The sequence below is a fragment of the Salmo salar genome, chromosome ssa01 (genome assembly GCF_905237065.1).
Source record: "Salmo salar chromosome ssa01, Ssal_v3.1, whole genome shotgun sequence".
Taxonomy (NCBI): domain Eukaryota; kingdom Metazoa; phylum Chordata; class Actinopteri; order Salmoniformes; family Salmonidae; genus Salmo; species Salmo salar.
In genome coordinates, this window is record NC_059442.1 from 116,440,189 (window position 1) to 116,451,368 (window position 11,180).

The 11,180-nt window shown below is 41.3% G+C and overlaps 1 protein-coding gene across 1 annotated transcript; it reads left to right on the plus strand.

Moving 5' to 3' along the window:
• Window positions 1-3,404: 3,404 nt before the first annotated feature.
• LOC106560323 (4-hydroxyphenylpyruvate dioxygenase-like protein) lies at window positions 3,405-10,867 on the plus strand. Its single transcript, XM_014123128.2, has 5 exons — window positions 3,405-4,128; window positions 4,526-4,692; window positions 5,985-6,136; window positions 8,541-8,677; window positions 10,441-10,867. Exons 1-5 carry the CDS (start codon window positions 3,428-3,430, stop codon window positions 10,667-10,669), a joined length of 1,386 nt encoding a protein of 461 aa, XP_013978603.2. The 5' UTR covers window positions 3,405-3,427; the 3' UTR covers window positions 10,670-10,867.
• The last annotated feature ends 313 nt before the right edge of the window (window positions 10,868-11,180 follow it).

The window sequence follows — 11,180 nt, forward strand, 5'->3', positions numbered from 1 at the left end:
TAATTATATAATAGGATACTATATACCACTAGTATATACCACTAGTATAATATTAATATATTAGTTATATAATAGGATACTATATACCACTAGTATAATATTAATATATTAATTATATAATAGGATACTATATACCACTAGTATAATATTAATATATTAATGGTGGAACAAGCTCCCTCATGACGCCAGGACAGCGGAGTCAATCACCACCTTCCGGAGACACCTGAAACCCCACCTCTTTAAGGAATACCTAAGATAGGATAAAGTAATCCTTCTAACCCCCCCCCACAAAAAAAAAAAGATTTAGATGCACTATTGTAAAGTGGTTGTTCCACTGGATATCATAAGGTGAATGCACCAATTTGTAAGTCGCTCTGGATAAGAGCGTCTGCTAAATGACTTAAATGTAAATGTAAATATAATAGGATACTATATACCACTAGTATAATATTAATATATTAATTATATAATAGGATACTATCTACCACTAGTATAATATTAATATATTAATTATATAAATACAAAGTATAATGTTAATATAATAGTATAATGTTAGTATAATATTAATATGTTAATTATATAATAGGATACTATATACCACTAGTATAATATTAATATGTTAATTATATAATAGGATACTATATACCACTAGTATTTTATTAACATATTAATTATATAATAGGATACTATATACCACAACCACAACATTTCTAATTTTTGTTGTAGGTTTTGTTCCGTCATTAAATCCTTGTGAAAGAAAAATGTTCTCCATTTGGTGGTTAGTCTCTAATGTGTTAATGCTAAGTACTAACTTGTCAATAATCAGAACCAGTCATGCAGAACAATGAGTTCAACGTTTCCAACGTTTGCTGTAGCACGTAACCCTTTTTTTTTTTATGTCCCGCCCCATCCAGGCTGTGATTGCTCGGTTCACGAAAAGTGACATTGACGAGCGTTTGTTTCAACAAAAAGGCACCCAATATATAGCTAAATAGCCAGCTAGCCAAACCCAAACGTTGCTTATCTTATCCCTATTGTCTTCTGTCTTACCACTTCAGCTGCAAAATCCTTTAACTGACAGTTGAACTGGTATCGCTGGGCTCAATGGGTTGCTCTCTCTGCTCTCTCTCTCTCCTCTCTGCTGCCAGTGCCTTCAGGCTCACTAGGCTGAGATGATTGATTGGTAACGGCGCCAAATGAATAATTTGCCATTTTAAAACTGGATCAGCCTCAAGGGACTGCAACCTCTTTTCTCTCATATTAGGGTATGGAACCAGTAGAGCCACAGAAATAGTTCAGAAATAGACCTGTACTCGCCTTAAGCCAGGTTCATGCATGTAGGAACCATAATAACAATCCTTGGCACTTTACAGAAATAACCATACGTGTTATCCTGCTAACTCCTCTGAAAGGGACACCCATGTTCTGGAAAAGACCCAAGAGGTGTAACCATAGCAACAGTACATAGTTGGCCACAACACAGTTACAAGAACAACCAGTCATGTCTACACCCCAGACAGGTGCATGTCTAATGGTGTCTAATGACACAGAGCACATATATCTAATGACACAGAGCACATATATCTAATGACACAGAGCACATATATCTAATGACACAGAGCACATATATCTAATGACGCAGAGCACATATAGAGTGCACTAGTGTCACCTCCTGACCATAGAGAGCTTGTATTTTTCTATGGTAGAGTAGGTCAGGGCGTGACTGGGGGGTTTGGTCTAGTTTATTTTTTCTATGTTGGGTTTTTTGTCTAGTTTAAATGTTCTATGTTGTGTTCTAGGTTATTTTTTCTAGGTTGGGGTTTACGTATGATTCCCAATTAGAGGCAGCGGGTCATCATTGTCTCTAATTGGGGATCATATTTAAGTTGTTGTTTTTCCCACTAGTGTTTGTGGGAGATTATTTTGAGTTTGTGTATGTTGCACCTCTTAGTCACGTTTTTGTTTTTGTTTTTGTTTATTCGTTTATTGTATGTCTTGCATAGTTTCACAGTTAAATAAAGATGTGGAACGATACACACGCTGCGCTTTGGTCTCATTCATATGACAACCGTGACAACTAGTTTTGCTGGCTCCTTCTGAAATAAATAATTGCCACATATGTACTGAAAAATTCACAATACACCACCTTTAAGTTTCTCTTTTTGTTTTGTCCATCTTGCTCCACTGTTTATCCAAATGTCACCATTTAAACAGAGATGGGAAAGGGGCGGGGCCCAGGTAAAGTTAGAATGGACTGGTCAGTCAGACACACAGCACTTGGTTGTTTATATTTTGCATTGTATCGGCCCCAATTGTCAAGCAGCCCACCGGGAAAACTCCCAATGCTCCAGATGGCAAGTCCGTTATTGGTTCTGAGAGAAGATGTCGCAGCTGGACCCTATATAGGGCATAGAGAGTTAGACTACTCTGAGGTATGACTGCTCTGAGAGAAGACGTCGCAGCTGGACCCTATATAGGGCATATAGAGTTAGAGACCCTGAGGTATGACTGCTCTGAGAGATGACGTCGCAGCTGGACCCTATATAGGGCATAGAGAGTTAGAGACCCTGAGGTATGACTGCTCTGAGAGATGACGTCGCAGCTGGACCCTATATAGGGCATAGAGAGTCAAAGTGCTCTGAGAGAAGACGTCGCAGCTGGACCCTATATAGGCCATATAGAGTTAGAGACCCTGAGGTATGACTGCTCTGAGAGATGACGTCGCAGCTGGACCCTATATAGGGCATAGAGAGTTAGACTGCTCTGAGAGATGACGTTGCAGCTGGACCCTATATAGGGCATATATTTACATTTACATTTAAGTCATTTAGCAGACGCTCTTATCCAGAGCGACTTACAAAATGGTGCATTCACCTTATGATATCCAGTGGAACAACCACTTTACAATAGTGCATCTAAATCTTTTAAGGGGGGGGGTTAGAAGGATTACTTTATCCTATCCTAGGTATTCCTTAAAGAGGTGGGGTTTCAGGTGTCTCCGGAAGGTGGTGATTGACTCCGCTGTCCTGGCGTCGTGAGGGAGCTTGTTCCACCATTGGGGTGCCAGAGAAGCGAACAGTTTTGACTGGGCTGAGCGGGAACTGTGTTTCCTCAGAGGTAGGGGGGCCAGCAGGCCAGTGGTGGATGAACGCAGTGCCCTTGTTTGGGTGTAGGGCCTGATCAGAGCCTGAAGGTATGGAGGTGCCGTTCCCTTCACAGCTCTGTAGGCACTCACCATGGTCTTGTAGTGGATGCGAGCTTCAACTGGAAGGCATAGAGAGTTAGACTGCTCTGAGAGATGACGTCGCAGCTGGACCCTATATAGGGCATAGAGAGTTAGACTGCTCTGAGAGATGACGTCGCAGCTGGACCCTATATAAATTATTTTTCTTTTCGGTGACACATACCAACTTGACGTCATAACAAAATGGCAGCCTACTTGAGCCGGTTGCACCACATTTCACTCCACGTTACAAACGTGGATAAAATAGCGTATGAACTTGTTTCTAAATTTAAGTTTAATTTATTTGTTGCGAGGCTGACGGAGAAGTCTAAACAGTTGGCTTTCAGAAAAGGAGCGGCAGTTTTCGTCGTCAATGAAAGACCAAACAAGTCCCCTCTTGAATTGAACGGAGTAACGCTATCGACCGAGAGAGGGATATCTCCTTCACAATCGGAACCGGGACGGACTAACAACATTCAACAGGGGGAAAACAACGACAATGATCCGAACTGTCTTTACGATGTCCACCCACATTATCCCGTCGATACCGCGTCTAACGTCTGTTTCGAAGTGGAAGATGTGGAAAGGTCATTTAAGTCTCTTCGAAACCTCGGCTGCGATTTCTTGGTTCCCCCGACAGAGGTGTGTGACGAGAAGGGACTTGTCACCTATTCAGTCGTCAAATCAATCTTGGGAAATGTGAACCACACGCTCGTTGACACGAGTAAATATAACGGGAGCTTCTTACCCGGGTTTCAGGAGTTTGAAAACGTGGCTAAGAGTACAGAGTCATGTCCAATCACTCATTTTGATCACATTACCTATGCTTGTCCAACACGGTGCACACCGCAGGTGATGAGCTGGTATGAGCGACACTTTGGCTTCCAGAGGTTCTTCATTGACAGGTTAAGTGGCTTTGTTAAAAAATGGTTCTGCAATTGAAAATATGAATTGTTAGATGATTATTGATCATGCATCCCTATACAAAGTGATATGAATAAAAGTTACTGTAAGTTATTGTGAGTATAGAACATGTTTGTTTGGGTTGGACACCAGACCTGTTAGTGCTGTCATGCCACTCTGTGTCATAAGCCAAACATATGACAGAGTGGAATGATGGCACAAACCGGGTTTGGTACCCAGGCTAAGTTATAAGGATAAACCATATCATTAGGCATTTTAATACTAATTAAATAGTATGTCTATGGGATCAACAATTAAGAAAAATAGATACTCTTTCTGTAAGTGTTTTTTTTCTTCATCTGGGACAAATAAATGGATTCTGTCTGTTTCCCTGAGCAGTAATGAGGATGTGGATGAGGGCTATGTTCTGAACAAGGAGGGCATTGGACTGCGTCTCACAGCCATGGAGTATTGGAAATGCAGCGAAACAGGAATCAAGCTTCCCTTCACAGATAGGAAACAACCGGACTGCAAGTTTGTCATTGCAGAGTCGCTGCCTGAACAAGGTCATTGCTTTCAAATAGTTATACTGCTCATTTCTTCATATTTTTTTTTCTTTTTCCCACGGTTCCTCAAATCCTCTCTTCTCCTCTTTCTCACCTGTTTTGGAAGAGAAGGTCAAAGGTCTCTCGTCTTCAATTTGATTTGAGCAGGTTAGGTATAGAGGTTGACACGGGAATGAAAATTCAATTTAAAAAAATTCCCCCTGTACTGCCCTGACCCGGCAACAGTTCTATAACCCCAGAACTTTCCTGTCCCTTCCTGATAAAAGTCCGTCCCGTGCGCAGAAATATGTAGGCTATTTTGTTTGTTTAGGAAGTATTACAAATAATGTAATATTACGACTGTGATATGTGGTTGTATTGCCTAATTTTAGTTAAATGTTCAGACTGTAGGCCTAAATCTCTCTGGATGAGAAGGTATTCTATATGACCTAAATGGATGGATGAGGACAGCGCCCCCTGCAGGATGGTCTGTTCACTAGTGTAAATCTGTAGCCTGACATCTGAGCACTGCACACAATTAACATTTACGTCAACCTAAAAAAAAAAAAAACATTAAAATACAAGAACACCTAAACCGACAGTACAGCACAAGTCAATCTATTTTCATTTCACTCTTCACCTTAAATGTCACTGGTTTTTAGTTAAATACTCAAACAATTGGTCTTGATGGTAAAGTTGTTGTGGGTAGAGCAGCTCTGCCGCTTGTCCCGCTCTGCGGTTGGTAGACTATTTGATTGAAACGCAGCATTTGTGGGTTTTTTTTTTTACAAGCCGTGTACTCGGGTTTCTTTGTTGTCAAAGACAACTCCCATCAAATTTAGCTTAAACGTCGCTCTTTCCTTGGCTGTAATGTTAGCGATGGGACCTTGTTATGCAACAAGACATTGTAATTCCTTCATGGAAGACTTCATAATTTAGCCTGCTAATCGGTTAGCATCTGAGGTAACCTAATGACTGACGCGAGCGTGAGCCGCGGGGGAAATTACCTTATTTTAAATTTTACTCAAATTGCTACACTGTTGTTGTTTTGAAGAAATGCTCCACACATGACATATTTCTGCCCCCAAAAAAACTCAGTTTATAACTATTTGTATAGACTGTCGATCCTGTCCCGAAATGGACTCGAGAACTTCACTTCCTGTTCCGGTGTCAACCTCCTAGTTAGGAGAGATGATGTGAGGAATAGATGGATTGCGAGAAAGAGGTTTTACATTTACCCATGACCAATTTTCATTCTAATGAATTCCCACCAGGCGAGACCTGAATCTTGTCTATCTCTGTCTGTGTGCCAGGCAGGAACCAGGTGGACACCTTCCTGGAGCAGCACAGAGGCCCAGGGATCCAGCACATTGGATTGTACACACAGGACATAGTATCCACAGCACAGACCATGGGCCAGGCAGGAGTACACTTCTTCTCTCCTCCACCTGCCTACTACACGGAGGTTTGTCTCACTCAGTCACCATAGCACCCAATGGCTCATCCCAAATGGAACCCCTAGAGGATTTGATTGGTATAAGCAATATGGTGAAACTTCCACTTAGCCTATCAGAGAGCAGGGTGGAGCTACTACCATATTGATTGCAGCTATAAATAAATAAATAAATAATTGAAATTTTATAGCACTTTTCATAATAATCTAAAATCTCTCACTCATGTCCGTCCATCTCTCTCTCACGTCCCCCTCTCACTCATGTCCGTCCCCCTCTCACTCATGTCCGTCCCCCTCTCTCTCACGTCCCCCTCATGTCCCCCTCTCTCCCTCATGTCCCCCTCTAACTTGTGACTGAAACAGGTGTGTGAGATGCCCCAATGCATTGTGGTTCCAGTACATGTATCATTCAAAGGAACCCAAACAGTCCTCTGTAGCTCTACATGCATCTACAGGAAGTTGTTTTCTGGAAGTAGGAAGTTGTAGTGTGATTGAACACTACAGGAACTTGTTTTCAGGAAGTAGGAAGTTGTAGCGTGATTGAACACTACAGGAACTTGTTTTCAGGAAGTAGGAAGTTGTAGCATGATTGAACACTACAGGAAGTTGTTTTCTGGAAGTAGGAACTTGTAGCGTGATTGAACACTATTAGTGTTGTTGGTTGATTTCCTCTAGACTACATTGCGGACGCGTCCCAGATCTTACAGCTCCTTGGTAGGTATTTAACATGTCAGCTAACCACATCGTATGACGTAGCCATCTGATGCCCGTCTGCACAATGGATGACGTGGCACGCAACCATTGGTTAAAACCTGTTTAGGATAGGGGGCAGTATTTTCACGGCCGGATAAAAAACGTACCCGATTTAATCTGGTTATTACTCCTGCCCAGAAACTAGAATATGCATATAATTGTTTGATTTGGATAGAAAACACCCTAAAGTTTCTAAAACTGTTTGAATGGTGTCTGTGAGTATAACAGAACTCATATGGCAGGCCAAAACCTGAGAAGATTGCATACAGGAAGTGCCCTCTCTGACCATTTCTTGGCCTTCTAGGGCATCTTTATCGAAAACAGAGGATCTCTGCTGTAATGTGACATTTTCTAAGGCTCCCATAGGCTCTCAGAAGGCGCCAGAACATTGAATGATGACTCTGCAGTCCCTGGCTGAAAAACAGTAGCGCATTTGGATAGTGGTCGATCTGAGAACAATGAAACAGGTGCGCGCGTGTACGTGAAGAGTCCATTTTACATTTTCAGTCTTTGAACGAAAACAACGTCGCCCGGTCCGAATATTATCGCTATTTTACGAGAAAAATCGCATAAAAATTGATTTTAAACAGCGTTTGACATGCTTCGAAGTACGGTAATGGAATATTTTGAATTTTTTTGTCACGATACGCGCCGGCGCGTCACCCTTCAGATAGTGTCTTGAACGCAAGAACAAACGCAGCTATTTGGATATAACTATGGATTATTTGGAACCAAACCAACATTTGTTGTTGAAGTAGAAGTCCTGGGAGTGCATTCTGACGAAGAACAGCAAAGGTAATCCAATTTTTCTTATAGTAAATCTGAATTTGGTGAGTGCCAAACTTGGTGGGTGTCAAAATAGCTAGCCATGATGGCCGGGCTATCTACTCAGAATATTGCAAAATGTGCTTTCACCGAAAAGCTATTTTAAAATCGGACATAGCGATTGCATAAAGGAGTTCTGTATCTATAATTCTTAAAATAATTGTTATGTTTTTTGTGAACGTTTATCGTGAGTAATTTAGTAAAATGTTAGCGAATTCCCCGGAAGTTTGCGGGGGGTATGCTAGTTCTGAACGTCACATGCTAATGTAAAAAGCTGGTTTTTGATATAAATATGAACTTGATTGAACAAAACATGCATGTATTGTATAACATAATGTCCTAGGAGTGTCATCTGATGAAGATCATCAAAGGTTAGTGCTGCATTTAGCTGTGGTTTTGGTTTTTGTGACATTATATGCTAGCTTGAAAAATGGGTATGTGATTATTTCTGGCTGGGTACTCTCCTGACATAATCTAATGTTTTGCTTTCGTTGTAAAGCCTTTTTGAAATCGGACAATGTGGTTAGATAAAGGAGAGTCTTGTCTTTAAAATGGTGTAAAATAGTCATATGTTTGAAAAATTGAAGTTTTGGGATTTTTGAGGAATTTGTAATTCGCGCCACGCCCTATCATTGGATATTGGAGCGGTGTTCCGCTAGCGGAACATCTAGATGTAAGAGGTTAATGAAACGCCTGCACATCTAGTCAGGCAGGAAGTCAAGCGTAATGTCTACTACCACTGTGCTCGTTAACCCCCTGTGTCTGTTCTGTGGCAGGAAGTCAAGCGTAACGTCTACTACCACTGACCTCGTTGACCCCTGTGTCTGTCCTGTGGCAGGTGGGTAAGCAGCAGGAGATGGAGGACGTAGGTTACGACCCCCAGATGCTGTCTCAGCACGGCATCCTCCTTGACACAGACCTGCGCCAGGCCCAGACGGACCCTTCCTGTCAGACTACGGACACGCAGAAGAAAAGGTACCAGATTCATTAGCTAGCCTGTAGGTATCAAATGCTAGTGTTCCTCAAAGACTGTCAAGGGTTTTCAATATAGTACTTTATTTCACTTCATTTAACCGATGTTTTCCTCTCTTCTCATTCCCTCTCAACAGATACAGTTGAAGTCGGAAGTTTACATACCCCTTTAAACTCAGTATTTTCACAATTCCTGACATTTAATCATAGTAAAAATGCCCTGTCTTAGGTCAGTTAGGATCACCACTTTATTTTAAGAATGTGAAATGTCAGAATAATAGTAGAGTGATTTATTTCAGCTTTTCTTTCTTTCATCACATTCCCAGTGGGTCAGAAGTTTACATTCACTCAATTAGTATTTGGTAGCATTGCCTTTAAATTGTTTAACTTGGGTCAAATGTTTCAGGTAGCCTTCCACAAGCTTCCCACAATAAGTTGGGTGAATTTTGGCCCATTCCTCCTGACAGCTGGTGTAACTGAGTCAGGTTTGTAGGCCTCCTTGCTCCCACATGCTTTTTCAGTTCTTCCCACATATTTTCTATAGGATTGAGGTCAGGGCTTCGTGATGGCCACGCCAATACCTTGACTTTGCTGTCCTTAAGCCATTTTGCCACAACTTTGGAAGTATGCTTGGGGTCATTGTCTATTTGGAAGACTCATTTGCGACCAAGCAGTAACTTCCTGACTAATGTCTTGAGATGTTGCTTCAATATATCCACATAATTTTCCATCCTCATGATGCCATCTATTTTGTGAAGTGCACCAGTCCCTCCTGCAGCAAAGCACCCCCACAACATGATGCTGCCACCCCTGTGCTTCGCGGTTGGGATGGTGTTCTTCGGCTTGCAAGCCTCCCCCTTTTTACTCCAAACATAACGATGGTCATTATCTCCAAAAAGTATGATCTTTGTCCCCACGTGCAGTTGCAAACCGTAGTCTGGCTATTTTATGGCGGTTTTGGAGCAGTGGCTTCTTCCTTGCTGAGCGGCCTTTCAGGTTATGTCGATATCGGACTCGTTTTATTGTGGATATAGATACTTTTGTACCTGTTTCCTCCAGCATCTTCACAAGGTCCTTTGCTGTTGTTCTGGGATTGATTTGCACTTTTCACACAAAAGTATATTCATCTCTAGGAGACAGAACACGTCTCCTTCCTGAGCGGTATGACGGCTGCGTGGTCCCATGGTGTTTATACTTGCGTACCATTGTTTGTACAGATGATCGTGGTACCTTCAGGCGTTTGGAAATTGCTCCCAAGGATGAACCAGACTTGTGGAGGTCTACAATTTTTTTTCTGATGTCTTAGCTGATTTCTTTGATTTTCCCATGATGTCAAGCAACGAGGAACTGAGTTTGAAGGTAGCCCTTGAAATACATCCACAGGTACATCTCCAATTGACTCAAATGATGTCAATTAGCCTATCACAAGCTTCTAAAGCCATGTCATCATTTTCTGGAATGTTCCAAGCTGTTTAAAGGCACAGTCAACTTAGTGTATGTAAACTTCTGACCCACTGGAATTGTGATGCAGTGAATTATAATTGAAATAATCTGTCTGTAAACAATTGTTGGAAAAATTACTTGTGTCATGCACAAAGTAGATGTCCTCACCGACTTGCCATAACTATAGTTTGTTTACAAGAAATTTGTGGAGTGGTTGAAAAACGAGTTTTAATGACACCAACATAAGTGTATGTAAACTTCCGATTTCAACTGTACCTGTTCCAGGTGTTCACCAAGTCCATCTTCTCATTCCCTCTAAACAGATACCTGCTTCAGGTGTTCACCAAGCCCATCTTCTCAGAGGACACTTTCTTCCTGGAGCTAATAGAGAGGAGAGGTGCGTCAGGGTTCGGAGAGGGGAACATCCAAGCCCTGTGGAGGTCTGTCCAGGCATACATGGACACAGAGAGGGCAGAGACTGAGGCACAAGGAGAGAACACAACTCAACCACAGAACATAACCCCAGAACCAAAGCACTGCCACAACGCGTAACATCTTACAGCGAACACTGCAGCAGAAGCGAACTCCTTCCTTCCTCCTACTCTTTCGTCTGTTTGAGGCTACAATACACTGAGGTTCCCCGGGAAGCTGTGAAGCGCTGGGGAAGCATGATTGAATGATTGTGTTTGAGTCTGTTATTAAATGTTTATGTTTAATGATTTTTTTCATTAAATCATGTATGACTACAAATATTTGTGTGGTTTATATAAATTATTATACAGTACCGGTCAAAAGTTTGGGTTTTTCTTTATTTTTACTATTTTATACATTGTATAATAATAGTGAAGACATCAAAACTATAAAATAACACATATGGAATCATGTAGTAAACAACAACAAAGTGTTAAACACATTAAAATATATTTTAGATTCTTCAAAGTAGCTTCCATTTGCTTTACCTCTACTAAAAAGAAGAGGATCCTATCAGCTTTCTATAGGCTAGGCCTACTATATTTATTTCTCAACTTTCCTAATATTAAGCACATTGATCATATTTACAACA